This window comes from Panthera tigris, chromosome A1 (genome assembly GCF_018350195.1).
Source record: "Panthera tigris isolate Pti1 chromosome A1, P.tigris_Pti1_mat1.1, whole genome shotgun sequence".
Taxonomy (NCBI): domain Eukaryota; kingdom Metazoa; phylum Chordata; class Mammalia; order Carnivora; family Felidae; genus Panthera; species Panthera tigris.
Genome location: NC_056660.1, coordinates 237,266,968 through 237,285,894, shown reverse-complemented (window position 1 = coordinate 237,285,894; position 18,927 = coordinate 237,266,968). Strand labels below are relative to the sequence as shown.

Below are 18,927 nucleotides of genomic sequence, written 5' to 3'. Positions count from 1 at the left end.
GTGAAAGGAGCAGAGGACGAGGCAACAGTCTGGCAAATCCCGTCTCTCGCTGCAGAAGCAGCCAGTTCCCCGGGAAGCTGAGGAGTGAGCAGGATGCCCCCGGGAACAGGCAGGGAAGAAAGGACGGCACTTTGGACACGAAAACCTTAACACGAAACCACAGGCTCCTACAACTTCCTTCGAGAATTTTTCAAATTCCCAAGGACGGACAGAAGATGCCAAAACTTCCAGAAGAGCAGATGGGCTACCCGGGCACCACGGCACACTCACATCTTCGCGGCCCCGGGGACGGAAGGTCTGGAACCCGTCGTCTGCGCCCTGACAAGCTACCCGTCAACACCGAGGGGAAAACAAAGACTCCCGGACATGAAACGCACCTCAGTTTCTCCTGCTTGTCCTCTGAGAAAAAACCCCGATGCTCCACAAAATCTTGGAGAAAAGAAACAAGGGAAAAAAAGAACCCCAAACCAGGCTGAGGAGACAGACGACGCCCCAACCTGCAGAAAGTCGCTGCACCCAGCAGAAGAGGAACGTGTGAGGGGGGGCCGGGGGCTCGGGGACCCCCAGGAGGAGAGCATCGTCGCAGCGTGGACACGAGGGGGCAGAAGTGCAGGCTATGCTCGGGCTCAGCATCCCATCAGCAACAGGCGAACGAGAGTCTGTAACTGGAAAGGAGGTTCGATGGGGTCCTAAGAGCGGGGCTCTGGCGCGATGGGACAGGTGTCCCGTGAGAGACAGACCGCAGCTGCCCGCCAGGTGAGGACCTCGAGAGAGCACCTGCGCAGGCCAGGAGCCGGATCTGCCCGATTCCAGCCCCCGCAACCTCGCGCTGTTCCCCAGCCTGTGGCACGTGGCTGCGGTGGCCCAAGGGGACTACCACCGGCCCTTCCTAACCACGTGAGTGGGCCCAAGAGGCAACGCTGAGGACCATCCTCCACCGCTGGCCCGCTGGTCGGGTTTTGCAAGAAGATGGCCGGCTGTTTCCACGACTGTGGTTGGAAGTAAGTGTGTTGTGAGACTGCTCATTCCTCCCTTCCCTGGAGCCCCAAGGCTTTTGCTTTAGCAAGTCCAAATGGCAGGAGCTTACATTCGGCAAAGACCCTCCCGGACGGAGGAGCATCAGCCCGCTCAGACCCGCACGGCTCTGCAAGGCGTAAAGCTGCACACCTCCCAGCCGACCCCACGACTCTCCCGCACAGGCCCGTGCGCGCTAATCCGTTTCCTCCTAACTCCTGAGTCCCTGGATCAGGCATCTCGTCTCCACGTTCTCCTTTAAGGAGTTCAGTGTTGATGGTACTCGTGTTTTCCCTCCAGCACCAGACCCAGCACAGGGCTGTGCATGGCTCGCTCACACACACACACACACACTCGTGTACACACCCACATTTGCATATACACATGCACGTGCTTGTATACAAACACGCATGCACACATACACACTCACGTACATACCTATACATGCATGTATACATGCACATGCTTGCACATGTGCACACACATACGCATGCACATGCTTGTACACACATATGCGCATGCACACTCATGCACACCCACATGCGCATATACACGTGCGCACATTTGCACACATGCATATACATTCACACGTATATACACATGCAATGCTTGTACACGCATATACACACACACTCATGTACACACCCACACATGCATATACACGTGTGCACACACATACACACCTGCACGTGCATGTACATACACACAAATGCTCACACACAACACACGCACACTCACATGCCCACACATGTGTACGCATGTGCTCACATGCTCACACACACATATACACATTCATACATATATGCACATGCACATGCTTGTACACACATACACACATGCTCACATACAGGTACACATATGCACGTGCACATGCTTGGACACACGCACACACATGCCTGCACTCCCACACAGGCATGTATTCCTGGTCAGACACATATAAACGTATACACACTCATACATGTGTGCACAGTGACGTGCGGTCTCCATGGACACAGACACCTCTACTTCTCGCTGCCGAGGACACTTCTCAGGCATGCTCTGGGCACACGAGGCACCTGGGAGGCAGTGGCCCATCTGTCACCGAAGGAGCCACGTGGAGCCGCACGGGGTGGGCACGGGGAATGGAGAGCAGCCCGGAGTCCCGTACTTTGAAAAGACAGAATCTGCACTGTGTGTGTGGACAGAGGAGGGGATCCCAGCCCAGAGCTGAAGAAGGAAGGAATTAAGACAAAAATGCCAGGAAGTCGTGTTAACCTATCATGACTCAAACCTCAAATTTTTAGTCAAATCACTTGTAATTTGTCAAAAACTACAAAAAATTCTGCTTTCTAGCTATGGATTCTCAACCTAGCGACACTGAAATTCTGGTTTCTATTCGGTGTAGATTTTGTTTGATTACATATTTGATATTAAATCCCTGTTTTAGGGCTAAAACATTGAAAAACACCCTCCAGGTTAAGCAAGCTCTTCAAAGAGAATTAAGAAACCCAAAAAGTCAGAACGAGGACCCCAGAGCCAGTGATGACCCCAGTGGACAGGAATGCCAAGCAGCTGTCCCTCCCTCGGGACCTGCTTCCTGGCGTCCCCGGGCCAGGGGCTGTGCTGGGGACAGAATGGGAACAGGTCACGGCCTGCCTCTGGGACCTCCGGGAGGGAGACAGACCGTGGCTCACTTGGCACCGATGATGGTCCAAGAACGTGAAACACGGCAGGGGGTGCACACAAAGACCCTGTGTGAGGGGTCCCCCAGGCACCTGGACCGTCCCCAGGCACGGCCACACCATACTCCTCACTGGCTCAGCAAACGCTCGACTTGAAATTGGCCGTCTCTGCCCCGCATGTCAGTGCCCTGTGTGAGCACGACAGGTGCGTGTCGGGACCACGGGCGCCGAGGACCCGCCAGCTCCCGCCTGCCGGCCGTGGGCATGGTGTTCCCGCAGGGCAGAGAGCAGACGCGCTCCCGGTGCGGGAAGTCGAGCCTGTCCCTCAAACCCCTTAAGGCCCAGGAGCGAATACCCTGGGCTCCGTCTGCCCTGGCGACTCCACCCTCCTGGGCGGTACGCAGGTCAGCGGGTGTGGCTGGGCTCCGGCAGAGCTGCTGGTAAACCGAGTGCAGCTGGACCTGGCGTGTGCACCTTTCTGCTGACCCCTGTGCGGGCCTAGTAGTAACTCTTTCTGAACAGACCGTTCAAGGGCCCCGTATGGCTGACGGGAGGCGTCAGGGTGTGGAGAGCGGGGAAGTCTCCGGGTTTACGACAGAAACGACAACTTCCAGGACGCTGGAAATACTTCTCGCAGCCCTCCTGACACTCGCCACCTTCATTTACTAACGCGTATACTCTGCGAACAGCTTTAGGAAGAAACAAGAGAACACTGTGGTTTCATTTGACTTCCTGAGGTCCACGCTGGGTCTCTGGCTGAGACGTATTCACAACTCGTCCGTCTACAGACGGCTCTCCTTTGTCAGTATCTGGTGAGCAAACGCAGGGGACCTTCCAGGTGTACGAAGCAGGGAGGGTCGCTGGACCCTGCGGGGAGACCAGACCAGCGAGAAGGACAGATGCCGGCCGACACACAGCCTCGCAGGGCTGGGGACACGGAAACCCGCGGGGAATCTCTGTGCTGAGGACACGCCAACAGCAGTCCGGCCCCGAAGGACCCCCTCAGGGCAGGGGTGCGGTGGGGGCACGGCAGGGGCGGAACCGGCCACTCCCCGAGGGGAAGGGGGCACGTGGCCGGCGGTGTCCCGGCCGGGAGAGGGCAGCCTGGCGTGCTCCGGGCCCAGGCGGGGGAGGAAGGCCGGAGAGGCCGGGGTACGCGGTGGCCCTGCAGACGGGTGACTTACTTCCGCCACGAGGCCGGGGACGGCTCGGGCTCCCTCTCCGAGGACCCCAGCGTGGCGAAGAACGTGAAGGGCCAGGCGAGCAGCATCGCGATCAGGACAAGCAGCAGCCGGATGGGGAAGAGTGTCAGCGTCATGAAGGCCATCTGGGAAGACAGAGGCGAGGTCATTCCAGAACCGGAGGACTCCGCACGGGAAGCCAGCCCCGGAGCTGGCGTGGAAATGCCACGCCTGCCCTCACACGTGGCGGTAAGTGGCCAGGACGTCCTGCCGAGGCTCTGGGCTGCACCGCCGTCCCCCAACCCCGGTGCCCACAGTCCCGCACCTGAGCCCCTCTGGGGCCGGCCCCGGCACACGCCTGAGCCCCAGCACAACCCGGGGACGCCTCTGCAGCGCTGGGGTTCCCCGCGGTGAGGCGGATGTGGGAGCTCAGGGAGCACTGGGGACGCCCGTGACTCTCCAGCCCCAGGGCATCACGGGCGGGAGCCCAGCAGAGAACGGGGCACAGCCAGCCCACCTCCAAACGGGCAGTCTGGTCGGGGTGACACCATGGGAGGGGCTCTGTGGGGATGGGCACATGGTTCACCAGAGGGGTCAGGGCAGGAACACGGTGGACAGATGGCCATTCCTGAAACCAAGCGCCCGTGTGCACAGAACCAGGCTGTGGTCCCCGCTTGGGGGCACACGCCTGGGGACACACGCTCAGGAGCCTCGCGGTCTCAGAGGGCCAGCATCTCAGCAATCAGGGAGGAAACAGGGCAGGGGACGGATGGCAAAGCCTAAACTTACAAAGGATTGGTGATCAACAGATGCAACTTACAATTATTTGCAGTAACACACGCTTCGAACGTGTAGGTTTCGGCGCAGGGAGGACAGAAAAGACAGGCCAGGAGAAAGTGCACAGCGACGTCTCCCAGCTCCCGGCCGACCGGCTGCACGGCCCACGGCCGCCCCCCTGCTCGTCCGTTACCCACACCGGACGGCCCTGCGGTTTCTCTGCAGGCGCTCCCGGGTCCCCTGTCAGGGGCAGCACCGCCCAGCAGGTGGGAGACAAGCCGTGTGTGTGAGTTTAAACTGTCTAGTGGCCCCACAAGCTGAGGAAGTGAACGTAGCACAGACATCACATCTGCTGTCCTGTGGTTGATGCTGGTGACGACGTTTCCCACCAAGCGCGGACTTGCTCTGGGCTCTAGCAGATGTGCTTTGCTGACGAGAAAGTACCTTCCCGCCCCTGGGTTTCTGGGAGTTGGGTTTGCTCTACGTCACGAATGGGTGAACGCGACCCGCTGTCCTTCCTGCTTCTAGTGTTTGTTTGCTCAGCCCGCGTCCGCCACATGCTGCTTTTAGACGTGAGAACCTTGGTCACAGCGCTGGGGTTTCTTTTTTTTCATGTTTATTTATTTTGAGAGATAGAGAGCACAAGCAAGGGGGGCAGAGAGAGGGAGAGAGAGCCCCAAGCAGGCTCCCCGCTGTCAGCACCGAGCCCCGCGTGGGGCTCGACCCCACAAACCGTGAGACCATGACCTGAGCCGAAACCAAGAGTCGGGGATTTTTTTAAGGAACTGCTGAGTCTGCTCACCGATGCGTCGCTGGGTTGAGTCGGGGGCAAGCCTGACCCACAGCTTCCCTCCGGCGGATCCCGTGGCGTGGCCCCCTCTGCACACCAGCGAGCTGCCTCTCGGGGGAGTTTCCACGGAGATGCACACACAAGCACTGTTCTAATTTGATTTTTATCGCTTACCTAGGTGTCCCACTTCTTGTGATCCTTCAGTGCTTCTGCTACTGAGAAAATCCTCTCTGGGAGTCCCCAGCAGGTTTTTTCTCCCCTAACCAATCTCCCACCCCGCACGCGTCTTCAAGAGACCTGAGAAGCTGCCCGTGGCACTCTCCCGTGCCTCTCGTCACCCTGCCCTGCCGTGTAATCAGCATTGTTCGTGCCCTCTGAAACTCTTCTGCCTACGCTGACTGGTATTTTTCTACTCTATCAGTCTGTTTACTGAACCAGTTTTGGATGGGTTTACCGTCCCCGTGGCCAGTCAGTCGGTCGTATGAATTTTAGCTCCTACAGGCACCCCGCTCTTACTCTGACTCTAACGTCCCTCTTAACTTCTTGAGGTGAAAGCACAGAGCGGTATTTTCAGAAGCGTCCCGTTTCCCACTGCCACACTGAGAACGCCCAGCTTTCTCCAGCCCCACGGTAAGTTCCGGATGGCTGGCTACGGGCGCCCCGGACGGCCTTTACACCTGCTGCCCGCGCGGGACGGGCCGAGGGACGACCGGGCAGCAAAGCACGTGAACAGAGCCCGCCAGGAAGTGTTCACACTGCGAGGGTGCGGTCACGATGCTGTTTGCCCGCCAGCGGGCCTACCCCCCGCTCTGGGTCGACAAAGACGGAACCACACGGGTTCCTGGAGGGCGTGGGAGCGCCAGCCCCGCCCGGTGCCTCTGAGAGCCACAGACGGGGACGGTGACGGGGCGGCGAGGGGTCCCCGGGGGGCGGCGTCCCGCTCCCTCCAGGGGTGACCCAGACCCGTCCGGTACCCCGAGTCAGGGCACGTGTGCCGCTCCTCACGTTGTTCCCGTGGGTGGCCAGCAGCTGTTGGACCCGGGACACAGCACGTGAGTGACCACAACTGACTGTGACGACAATTCGCGCACCTCTTACACGCATCCCGAGAACACCACCTGGTTTCCGAGTTTCACGGCGAGCGGGGAGGGGGCGTGTGAGTGCCCGGCACGGGCCGAGGCCCCCAGCTCACAGACGGGGCTCCTGCACAGTGTGGTGAGTGAGCGTCACAGGCCTGCAGTGACCGCCTGGCTGGGCCTGAAGGACGGGGAGAAGGTGGACACGGGTTTACGAGGGCTATGTGAGCGGCTTGGGGAAAGCGAGCACCTTCGGGGGCCCCATGGGGTGCAGGAGGGCCCCGGCCACCTGGGCTAAGACCCCGTGTGTTTCCCGGGCTGCTCCCCAGGACCCCATGACCCTGCCTTGACCTTGCCCCAGCACTGGGCCCACGTGCTGTCCACTGGGCTCAGCCCCGCCCCGGAGAGGCAAACGGTCCCCAGAAGGGGCAGGACTCGGAAGGCTTCCTACAGCCTCTTCCAGAACGTTCTGTGGGCTATGGCCACTTCTCCTGGATTCCAGGCTACTGGCTGGTTGGACCCTCCTGTCCCCTTGCATCTTCTGGCCCACCTGCGTCCTTCCCAGGCCCGGCCACCTCCCGGTGCCCTCGCTGTCCACCACACCCTGTGCCCAGCCTGTCGGAGCACACTCAGAGTTTCCAGCCACAGGACCACAGGCAGGGCAGCCGTGTCAGCCACACGGACGTTCTCAAGTGTGCTGGGGCCGAGGAAACGCGTGCTCAGAACGTCCTGGCTGGACTGGAAAACAAACAGGGCCACAAGCAGACGAAAGGGGCCAACTGCGTGGTTTCCAGGCAGTTCCGGCTCAACGTTCGGGAGGCACTGTAATTAGCAACTAGGCTGGACACGGTATTTCCTTCCCGGAGCCAGCGGGGGGTGTCCCATTCCCCAGTGGGAGTGCGCCGGGAGGCAGAGGGGGGCCCCGGGGAGAGAGCGGGTCTCCGCTCCCCACAACCTGAGTAAGACCCAGCTCTGTGCTGGACTCCCTGGCTGGGGAGTGCCCGCTCCCACCGGAGCCCCCCTCAGGGTGGCCCTGGGCCGGAGGGCGGGGTCAGCGGGGCCTCGGGGAGAGAATGCTACCCCCACCCGCCCCCCCCCACCCCCCGTGATGGCACAGGGCGGGGGCCAGGGCAGCAGTGGCACACGGGGAGGAACGCTGCAGACCAAGCAGGAAAAGGCTGCTAACACGGGACCCGCGTCCCCTCCAAGAGGCTCCGAGGGCTGCGGCCTGTCCCTGTCGGGAGCCCCAGTCACCCTCAAAAGTGCCAGGCTGGCCCTCCCATGAGCTGAGGGTTTATAACCCAGTCCCAGGGGCGCCCGCGGTGACAGTCCCTGGCTGAGTCGCTTCACGCTCCTTGGAAGCTGGCTTCGACACACGGTCCCATCGGAAAGGGGTCCCCAGGACCAGACGCCGCCCTCCAGGCTCACGGTTGCCCTGAGTCACAGAGCAGCTGTTCCGGCCCGGTATGCTCTGTCTGGAGTCCCCGCTGGAGCAGACCCAGGCGCAAGGAGACCCTCACGGCCACCTGCAGGCTCCCGGCACTATTTCCTGCCAGACGGAACCAGGGCTCCTGGGCAAAGGCACTCCCAGCAGGGGCAGAAAACGTGGAAGGGGCACCTGGAGCCCAGCGGCACAGCGGAGACGGGGAAGGCGGGCAGAGGTCCCTGGGCCCGGGAGCCCCCGCGGCAGACATGCCACTGTGAGCACGGCAGGAGCCATCGATGCGGTAACGGAACTTCACACGTGCTCACGGGTCCATCAACCAGGCGCACACGCCCCACCTCACCGGGGGCCTCCGCGGACCCCAGGAGACCAGCTCCGAGTGGCACCCGGGCCAACAAGGACGAAGGATCGGGCACTGTGCTGTCCATCCCGAGACTGTCCCTCGGGGCGGCCACAGGGAGAACCCGGCAGTGTCCCCGCGGGCTTCCGGAAGCCCACCACTCGCACACACCCACGTGAAGGGGCCTGTGTGGACGGAGACAGACATGTGAGCCGGGCGCCGTGTGGATGAGCCACCTGACAAGCCAACAGAAACAGAGCCTCCTGATTCTGGATCAGAAGACACGGGAGACACGGGGAGGCGATCGGTAAAACGCAGAGCAAGACGCTCAGGGACAAAAGCCCCAAACACACCGTAAGAAAATAAAAGCAAGGAGCTGGAAGGAGGCTCCAGGGGAGGACGTGTGTGAGGCTCCGGGGTTGATGCCCGCGGCCCTGCTCGAGACATGCGCACCCGGGAGCATCTACAGGTCAAGTCTGGGCTTTGCTTGCGGATCAGTGAGACCAGGGAGAGAGCGGGCATCGGCGAGACCAGAGAGGCCGGAAGTTGGAGACTGCTGAGGTGGGCGAGGGTGGGCACGGGGCTCACTACGTTTTCTCTGCTTCAGTGTGAGGGGCTGAACCGTGGGCCCCCCTTCACGTACTGATGCCACAACCCCCAGCCCACCTCCCGACGTGCCCGTACTGAAGACAGGGCCTTGGAAAGGGTATTAAGGTACAATGAGGTCACCAGAGCAGACCCTAATTCCATAGGACAGGTGTCCTCATACGAAGAGGAGACTAGGTTACAGACACGCACAGAGGGACGGCCGGTGAGGACTCACGGAAGTCACGGCACCTCCACGCCAAGGAGAGAGGCCTCAGGAGGAACCCACTCTGCCCACACCCGGGTCTCGGACTCCCAGCTCCCAGGACCGGGACAGATAAACACCTGCTCTTAAAGCTGCAGGTGTGTGGGGTCAGCACCCGAGCACGCACACTGGCGTCTGTCTCAAACCTCCCGTAGGAAGACGGTTCTAATGTAAAACGTTCCCCGATTCCCAGTGACCGCACCGGATCCGGTGTCTGGAGCTGTGGTCACAACACCCCCGCTCAGGCTCACGTGGCAGCCACTCCCTCCTCTCTGCCAAGGCCACGAAGGCCACCAGGACCACCGACATCATCGTCACGCAAGCCGGTCCAAGTGCCTCGTGTTTCACAATCAACACAGAACCGCCGACAGGGTGCACGAGAGACAAAGACCTCGGGCGCACACGAGGAAGGGTCCCCGGTGTCTCCACCTGTGCCACCCTGTGGCAGGCCAGGTCACTGCAGGGACACGTGTCCTCGCAGGGCGTGCACAGGCTGGCCAGGCACCGAGATACCGTGCGCCCCCAGCGCACACCGAGGGACCCCAGCCCGCGGTGCAAGGTGCTGTCGGGGGGAGGGCAGGTTGCAGGGAGAGCGGGTTCCGGGGCCAGCGTGCTTTAACTGCAGAAAGGATAACCACCACCATCCAAAGGACACGAGAACGTGTTCCCAAATGCAGTAGAGAAAGATGCACCCTCCGTGTGATTTGAGAAAACAGAAGACACACGCGGAGGCGCCTGCCGGCCACACACAGTGACACACGGTCCTACCCTGCACTTAACTCCACCCAGCGGCTTAGAAAGTCTCGGGGAATGACGCTCACACACGGCGAGCACCCCATCAGCCCGCAGGCCACACACGCCCCTCCTGGAGGCTGCTGGACACAGACGAACGAGAAAGCGAACGTGGGAGACCACAGCTCGGCACCGTGGCCACGAGGCTGAACACAGGGCCCCGGGGCCCACCGGCTGTGGTGGAGGCCAGGTGCACCTGGGGTTCTGCGAACAACCGTCCTCTCCCACGAAGCTGCGTGACAAGGCACTACGGGTGACAGCTCAGGGAGCCTGTGTGTGCAGCTGGTGGGCCCAGCTCCCTGGGAGCCGCTCGCGCGGGTGTTGCTGCTAACAGCACAGCCGGATGGTGCCACCAGGGGACACTGAGCCGATGGTCGCTGTGTGACAGGTGCTGGTGGCCAGCCAGAGGGAGGAGCTTCGGGGATGGACCAGAAGAGACCGGCTCCCGGGGGAGGAGCTTCGGGGATGGACCAGAAGGGACCGGCTCCTGGGGGAGGAGCTTCGGGGATGGACCAGAAGGGACCGGCTCCTGGGGGAGGAGCTTCGGGGACAGACCCAAGGGGACCGGCTCCCGGGGGAGGAGACGGGGCTACCACCTTCACATCAGTTAGACCCCAGTGTTCGGACGGCACGTTCCTCCAGAACAACAGAGCCCAGTGAGCGCAGGGAAGGGAGACGATCCCGAAGGAGCGAGGCCCGGGGGGATGGTGGAGCCTGGATTAATGGGGGTGCTACAAATACAGTGAACACGGGAGAGGGTCCAGGGGGGACCACGGGCACCCTGAGCTGGCAGTGAGGTGCCATCTGAGCGGTGGCCTGCCCACACCCAGCAGGACGGGCTCCCAGGGCCAAGCAGGGAAGTCCCAGACTTGTGGACCCTGGGGGGCTCCCAGCCCAGAGACCCAGCTCACTGGCTGAAGGGACGCCTCAGGACCAAGTCCCCGCAGGGCTGCAGTTCCGGGAGCCACACTGAGAGGGAACCAGCTAGCCCCATCAGGTAGGCCCGGTGGCTCAGGGGTTAGCGGGGCTCATCTTCTGAAAAGAGCCTGCATAGGGCTCAGGGGCTGAGGGCACCCCGGCGTCCGGGGCGGGTCTTGTAGTTTCCTCACACAGCACCCTGGGGGGCTGGCCTGGGTCGCTCCAGGCTCTTCCCACGAGGAGAGGAGAGATGAGACATACAAGTCTACAGAAAGATCGCCAGGGCAACGTGGGATAAACAGAGGAGAACCCTACCTGGGGAATCGCTCTCTTCTCTTTGCCGTCACTTAATTAAAAATTCGAAAGCAAGTTGTTTTTGAAAATCCTGATTTAGAACAGACAGAATATTCCGAAACTGGGAAGCCAATGCCCAATGTCCCCCTGCCCCCCGAGCCTGGTCCAGGAGGGAGGCGGTCCGCAGAGCCATGTCCCCTGGGGCCACTGTCCCTCGACGCAGCAACAAAACACATACATCTACCTTTCCTTCTAAAGAACTTAGAAAACGTCCGGCAACGGTCACAGGAGAGCCATCAGCTGGCAGTCCAGCGCTGCCCCGCACAAACCCCCGGCCTCGGAGCCTCAGAAGGGGAGCGGCCACGCGGACCCAGCGCCCTACAGATGCCTGCCCAGCAAGCCGACCTCAGAAAGCACATCCCCTCTGTGTCCCCACAGGGGGACGGAGCAGGGGACGGGGAGCACGCTGTGCCCCAAACGCACGCGGAGTGGTGGGGATGACCGCCTCCTTCCAGTAGCTTCCTTACTGGAAAGCAGACAGAGGGAGCCGCGCCCTGAACTGTGCCGCAATGCTTCCGCGTCCTCACACGCGGCTGCTCTCGTGCAAAGACTCCCCTCCACGAAAAGACAGAACACGGAGCGAGGCTAGAAATCCGGGGCGGGGGCGGCGCAGGGACGTGGGGGGTCACGTCGGAGGCACAGCTCTGTCTTCACCGGGCCTCCTGCGTGACTGTCATTCTGTTTACTCTGGTGCCAAATCCCCATCGGACTGACCGTCCTTTCCTGGCTGATGTGTGCAGGTGACAGTCTTCTCGCCCCTGGGCTCCCACGGTCCCTCACTCTGAAGCCGTCTGTCCGGCCGTGTGACTGTCGGGCCACGCTCACCGCTACACAGAAGCTATTTTTTCTCAGCTCTCCCACTCAAACCTAAAATTAAATACAGCGTTCCTAAAACCTGCTTTTTCCCTCAACCCGCAGGCAGCCCTGGTCCTGTCCGTCCGGCGCCCCGGTCCTGTCTGTCCAGAAGCTTTCAAACCTCACTTCGAATACACTCACCCAACCTGGAGTTTCTGCAAAAGGACAGTCTTTCGGTAATTCACTCTGAGTTTGCAACCTGCAACGCAATCCAACGGCAGGGCCGTTTTCCCAGACACACACACACACACACACACACACACACACACACACACACACACACCGTGCCTGACACACTGGACGCCTGGCTCGTCGGGCAGCAGCAAACAACTGTGCGGTTCCCTGTGGGATCAGAGTTGCTCTGTCCACGGCACCCCGGGGCACGCACCCCGTAACCAAGGGAATCTGCACTACACGGTCCTCCTCACCTGCCCTTTGACGAGCGTCTGAGGGTCCGGGGGCGGAGGTCAGAGCCTTGCAGGGGCTCAGGCCTGTGTCTGGTCTGTCACCAGGCACTTCATGGGGCCCCGTGTGCAGGCCCCCGGCACCAGGGCCCACACACAGTCCAGCTGGCGAGGGAGGCGTGAAGCCAAGCGCGTGGTCAGCGGGCAGCCGGGAGGGCAGTTCAGGGCCCCCGGTGAATGTAGCAGAGACGGAGGCACGGGGGGCCCCGAGGGGGCGGGCAGGGCACTCGGGGACATCAGGAGATGCCTGCCACACAGACTCCAGGTCCCCAGGAAAAACCACCAGGGGCTGGGCCCCCAGGCAGGGGAGGGACGCAGCGGCCGGTGGAGAAAGGCCTGGGAAAGCAGGGACCTCGGTGTCCCTGCTGCACAGACAAGAGAATGAAGGACTGGACGGGCCTGGGGGCAGAGAGGAAGACCCCCAGACCCCTGCCGCACTGTCACTGTCACGGCCGCCACCTCAGCTGCCCAGGCTCCCCTGCTGGCGCTCAGCCCTGAGAGCACACTGCTGGGCAGCGGCACGATGCCCCCTCCACTGAAGACCCGCTCCTACCTGAGCACCTCTGAGCTCCCAGGGCCCCTTGTGTGCCCCCGTCTCCCCCCCAGTCTGGGCTTCCCTGAGCTCTCGTCCGGGCCACATCAGGGTTTCAGCCCAAGTGCACCTGCAGGGAGCGCTGGGGGGGGCGGGCAGCGGCTCGGGCTGGGAGTAGGCAGAACACATGTGCTGGAGAACAAGTTCACCGGGCCAGTGCACGCACGCCAAGTGTCTATCGCGAGCCAGAGCCAGCGTGCTCCCGACGCCCACACGGAATGCACACCAGTGGGGACAGCCCTGGCTGGCTCACAGCCCCGCGGGCAGCAGCAGGCGGGGGAGAGGGCTTGCCTGCGGGCAGGGGTGGGGAGGGGAGGGAGCACCTATCCTCCAGGGGAGGGGATGGGAGAGCTCCCCGCTACCTGGTGGGGTTTAAGGAAAGACAAGAAGTGCAGGGCCCTGCGTGGGGGAGGGGGCGGTTGTGGGTGTTCGCGGCCGGCCCCTCCCGGCTCAGATGGCCAGCAAACGCCCTCGCCCTCGGCCTCCGCCTCTCTTCACCCCTCCCACCCACAGAGTTTCACGCAGAATCTCATTTCCTCAGGGTCTTCAGGACCCCTGAGCTAGAGCCCAGAGCTCTGTCCCCCCAGTCCCTGTGACTCCACGCTGCCAATCCTGTGCCCCCCCCAGACGTGAAATTCCAGGCAGGCCAGAGGCCCTTCACGGGTCCCGGGTCACCCTGAGAACTTAGCGCCCCAGCCTGGCTCTCTTGGCAGGTGCTCAGGAACAGACCAGCGGGACAGAAGCCGAAACACCATAAAGAGTAAGATTTCTGGGCTGGACGTTCCACTCTGGGGACGAGGCTCACATCCAGAGCAGGAACTGGCCCCAGATCCCTATTTAAAGACTGTAGGAACTCAGCGACAACTGACCCGTTTCCACAGGCGTCTCACCTGTGGGGCCAGGACACCCTGTAATTACACGTCCTCAGAAAGGGAGCTTTCCAGGCAGAGCTCCCACCTACAGGGTGGCGGGAGCCCTCTCCCCCACAGATGGGTACAAGCCCAGGCTGGGAGCACAGCTGGAGGGGGGCACGTCCTGGTGAGGCACTGGGGGGGAGGGGGCGGCACATCCTGGTGAGGGAGGGACTGGGAGGGGAGGGCCGCCCCGCCCCCAGAGGCACAGTGCCTCCCCCAACCTAAGGGGGCTAAGGGGAGGGACCAGGACCTGACCAACCAACCAGGGAGTAGGCGGGAGCAGGGAGGGAGCACGGAGAAGGCCCCCTGTCCCTGTCCGCTGAGCAAAGGAGGCTCAGAAGCAAAGCACAGGGTCAGGATGCAGCGGGGCCTTTGGGGATGAGCACCTGAGTCCCTGTGCTCCGGCCGCACCAGGAGCTGTGGGCTAACCTGCCCATGAAGCGTCTGTTCCTCCCACAGCCGCTGCCCCGGACACAGCAGGGCCCGGCCCTGAAGCTCAGTCCTGACAAGTGACGCTCAGGTCAGGTCCATCCATCCGAGGACACAGCCCGCAGCTCCTATCAGCAGTGTCTCAGGTTGGGGCGTGTCCTGGCACGGAAGGGGGCGCAAGGGTCCTGGGGAGCAGCTTACCGTCGCTCGCCTCACGGTCAGGACTGCTTCAGCCGCGAGCAGAGGCGAGCAGAGCAGAGCAGAGCAGAGCAGAGCGCAGTCCGAGGGGCAGGGAACGTGCGAGGGGCACCAACCTGCCCTGCCTGGTGGGGGCCTCGGGGCTGGCGTGCAGCAGGGGGGCAGAAGACCGAGAAAAATAAGTAACTGTCAATCCTCCCTCCCCCCCACCCAGACGCACCTGAGAGACGCAGACCCGGTCCCCCCAGCTGCTCACCCCCACAGACACACCTGGCCTTGCGCCCCAGGAAATCCCTTATCTCTAGGGCCCTTGGCAGGATCTGAATAGAAGAATCTTGAAATTCAAGAGCTGAAGCATTTCCAGAGGCTTCCAATCGTTCGGCAAATATCCACAGAGCCTGTGGGGCCCAGGGTCATAGCACATCGTCAGTCCCTCGCAAGGGGCCCCTCCTGGAGCCCTACGGCGCCCCGCCTCCAGCCGCAGACACCCCCGTCCAGGCACCGCCTACCCCACTCCCCTCACAGACCGAGCGCCCCCAGGACATCTCCGCTCAACCTCACCCCCAACAGCTGGCTTCCCCAAAATTATGGCTCCAGGGCACCATCTGCGGGAAGCTCCTGGGGAGCCTCCAGGCCCTGTCCCCCAACTGCAGGGAGCCCCTTAACCACATGCCGCCTCCAGCCCCCAGCTGTGTGAGTCCCTCTCCAGCTGCAAGGAGACTCGAGGGTACATTCTGTCCCCCCCCCAGCTGTAGGGAGCTCCCAAAGCATCCTGGCTGTCTGCCCACCCAGATGTAGGGAGGATCCTGGCTCTGACCCCCCAGATGTAGGGAGCTCCCGGAGCATCCTGGCTCTCCCCCTCCACCAGATGTAGGGAGGATCCTGCCTCTGACCCCCCAGCTGCAGGGAGGATCCTGGCTCTGTCCCCCCAGGTGTAGGGAGCTCCCAGAACATCCTGGCTGTCTGCCCACCCAGATGTAGGGAGGATCCTGGCTCTGACCCCCCAGGTGTAGGGAGCTCCCGGAGCATCCTGGCTCTCCCCCCCCACCAGATGTAGGGAGGATCCTGCCTCTGACCCCCCAGCTGCAGGGAGGATCCTGGCTCTGTCCCCCCAGGTGTAGGGAGCTCCCAGAACATCCTGGCCGTGTCCTCCCTCAGATGTAGGGAGGATCCCGCCTCTGACCCCCCAGCTGCAGGGAGCTCCCGGCCCACCCTAACACTTGTGGGGTCAGGGTGGGTCTCACACCAAGCCTGGCAGGGGTGGAGAGGGGCCTGGGAGCTCGCTGCCCCAACTACCCTGGGGAAGGGGAAGGGGAAGTGTGGAGTGGGCTGGTCCAAGCGCTCCTGGGCACAGCACACAAAAGCCACCGGGACAGGATGGGAGGGCGTGGGGTGGGGGCGGGAGGCAACAGTGGCCGTGGCTGCTCTGGGGGGCGGGGGAGGGGGACTCTGAGCTTGGGAGCTGCTGAGCTCCGTGGGCCCACGAGGACGTGGAGCTCGTGAGTCACGTGGCACAGAAGTGACTAAGGACTCAACTCCTTCCTGCTGGTGAGAGACTTAGCACTACAGGGACGGGGTTCCGCTGTGGGCCCTGTGCTGGGAACATTCAGGGCCTGATCCCAACCAGGCCCTCAGCCCTCGGATTCCCGGCTGTCTCGGAGCAGGGCCACTTCTGGACATGCTCTATATGGAGCAGACCTGCCCTCCAGGCCTCAGGGACTCTGTCTGAGCCCAGCTCTGTGCCCCCGTCCTACGGGTTTCAAATACTAACACTGCTAAAGATGTCCTGCAGAAAGACTTTATGTGGGAAAAGAAACCACTACGCTGGCTCTAACACGGAAGTAAGACTTGTGGGAGTAAAAAGGCCACGGTGTCCAGGCACCTGGAACACGTCCCACGCGTGAGCACTGCCGGAGCCAGCGGCTCTGCCCAGGCCGGTCCCTGGCAGCTTCGTGGGGCATCAGCAGGTGTGAGAGAACGAGGGGACCCTGTGCTGGAAGAGGCGGGTGCCACTGCTGCGTCTGTGTTTAAGGGCAGCATTTAGCAGAGGTGCACTCGCTGAAGTGTGCAAGGCTACCACACGGGGAAAACACAAAACACCGGGAACGTGCCAAGCAGTCACGCTGCTGCCCATCGTGAAAGGGAGGGCTGCAGGATGACTGACTGGGCCTGAGAAGCACAAGCACTGTCCTCAGGCTTCAGACACACCCTTCGCTCTGGCCTCCTTTGCAAAATAATCTGCAGACTTACTAACGGCGTGCGGAACACCAGAAACGTGGGAAACACTCCTCGTCCCGACCCACTGCAGCAAACCGTGAGGGGCGAGCTCTGGGGACGGGACGTTCGGTCCAGGACGTGAAGGTCAGAGAGGCGGAAGGCCCCGGGGGCAGGAAGGTGAAGGAGCAAAGTGCCAGCGAGGCCCCAGGTCTCTGGCAGGGTAGGGGTGAAGCTCTGTGAAACACGATTTGTGGGAGTCCTGCTCAGACTCGCAGGAACAGAGCGCTCAGGACACGTCCTCGGACTTTCTCCACCATCTGGGGCGAGGCCTCTGGTGGGTGGATGTCTGCGGGGGGGCAGAGGGCGGGCAAGCACCGGCTTCTGCAACAGGGCGCTTGACTGGCCAGTGTCAGGGACAAAACCTCCGTTTTCTAAAACGAGCCGTAAAACTGACAGCACTTTGTTCAGTACTCTGAAATGAAGAAGAACGCGAAACACGACTGAAATGAAGTATGAATGCGTCCATACTCGCGTGTGTGTGCATACACACACATTAAGACTCTGCTTCAGGGCCAGAGAGCAGGCAGGATGAAAAGTCAAGTCTCTCCCACCCCGGACCCCCTTCCCCACTCCTCGACTCTAGCCACAGTTAAGTGCGATGTGCACGCCCTTCCGGAAAATGAGAACCGGGTTACAGGCGGCTCTTGGTGCATTCGAAGAGACAGCCAGTCCCCGAGGGCAGGGCTCATGGGCACTGAGCCCGCCTGGGCGTCCGGGGACGTGGAGCCTACTCACCTGGGACACCAGGACGGGCGTGGGGCCTCCACCCCCTGCCTCGGGGGCTGCGCTGCCGGCCAGCGGCAAGGACGCTGCACCTTACTGGGCCACACGTGCACCAACGGAGGCCGTGCTCCCAGGCTCCCAGGGCCCCGCTCCAGAGCCTCAGACTCCCAGGCATCTGGGGGGGCCCCGGGCCCCGCTGCAGCCGGCCCTCTGTGTCTTCCCACGCGACGCCTGCTGTCCTGGAAATCCTCATTCCCATGTTACATTCCTCCCGGAATTCCATTGCCACCCGCGGCTCACGAACACCAGAGTCAAGCTGCCCTCCCCTTTACCCACCCCTTCACGCTCTTCAGCAGAGTACGGTCTCATGCGTGGAGTACCCAGACAGAGGGGCAGCGGGAGCACTGGGGTGGGTGCCCGGAAGCCTGGCAGGTCAGAGAAGCAGCTGGAAGCCACCAGGCCTGGAAGTGTGCGGGGTGTGGGACCCCCGGCCCCAGGAGGGCCACACCTGACTCGGGATGCAGGCTGAAACCAGGGGCACCTGCTGCTTGCCTGCCTGCCTGCCTCTCTCCCTCTTCTTTCCTTCCTTCCTTCTTTTCTTTCCTTTTTTTTTCTTTTCTTCTCTTCCCTCCTTCTTTTCTTTCTTTCTTTTCTTTTCTTTTCTTTTCTTTTCTTTTCTTTTCTTTTCTTTTCTTTCTTTCTTTCTCTTTCTTTCTTTCTTTCTTTCTTTCTTTCTTTCTTTCTTTCCCTTCCTTCCTTCCTTCCTTCCTTCCTTCCTTCCTTTCTTCCTTCCTTCATCAAAACTCATGTATTTGGACAGAACTTGGGGACAAAGATCACCTGCCTCTGGGAGATTAAAACTGCACACAGGCCTCCCTGCAAATGTGCTGGGTTGGAGCCTGTCCCTGCGTTCAGCCTCCACGGCAATGCTCTCTGTGGATTTAACTGGGAGAGGGTGAACCCCACAGTGTCCTCACATAAAGGACTCCGTTCCAAGGTGTACAGGAAGCCAGACTGCTTTCTGGGAAGTACATCCTAACCCCGACCCTGGCCCAGGTCACAGGAGTTCAGAAATGAGGAAACATCAGAGCTGGAAGTGGGGTGCACTCACACCTGGGGGTTCCAACAGGAAGTAACCCCCAACACCCAGGGGACAGACACCGCTTTAGGACTCCCAAAACAGCACATCAGCACGAGGCTAACCAATTCCCTACTATTCAGTTTTCATGTCTTAACGAGTTATTTTCTGCCCAAAGAGATACTTAAGCTCCTTGCTAA

The 18,927-nt window shown here is 61.6% G+C and overlaps 1 protein-coding gene across 7 annotated transcripts in view; it reads right to left on the bottom strand.

Moving 5' to 3' along the window:
- LPCAT1 (lysophosphatidylcholine acyltransferase 1) overlaps nt 1-18,927 on the bottom strand; it is a 47,537-nt gene that overhangs the window by 26,126 nt on the left and 2,484 nt on the right. For 2 of the 7 annotated variants that reach the window (XM_042998019.1, XM_042998058.1), the window contains exon 2: nt 3,860-4,002. In XM_042998019.1, the coding sequence (XP_042853953.1) occupies nt 3,860-4,002 (143 nt within the window). Of the gene's footprint in view, nt 1-3,859; nt 4,003-13,069; nt 13,172-14,652; nt 14,800-14,919; nt 15,048-16,899; nt 18,244-18,927 lie in introns of those variants that run through there. The other 5 variants (XM_042998027.1, XM_042998030.1, XM_042998036.1 and 2 more) reach the window with 5 other exon arrangements.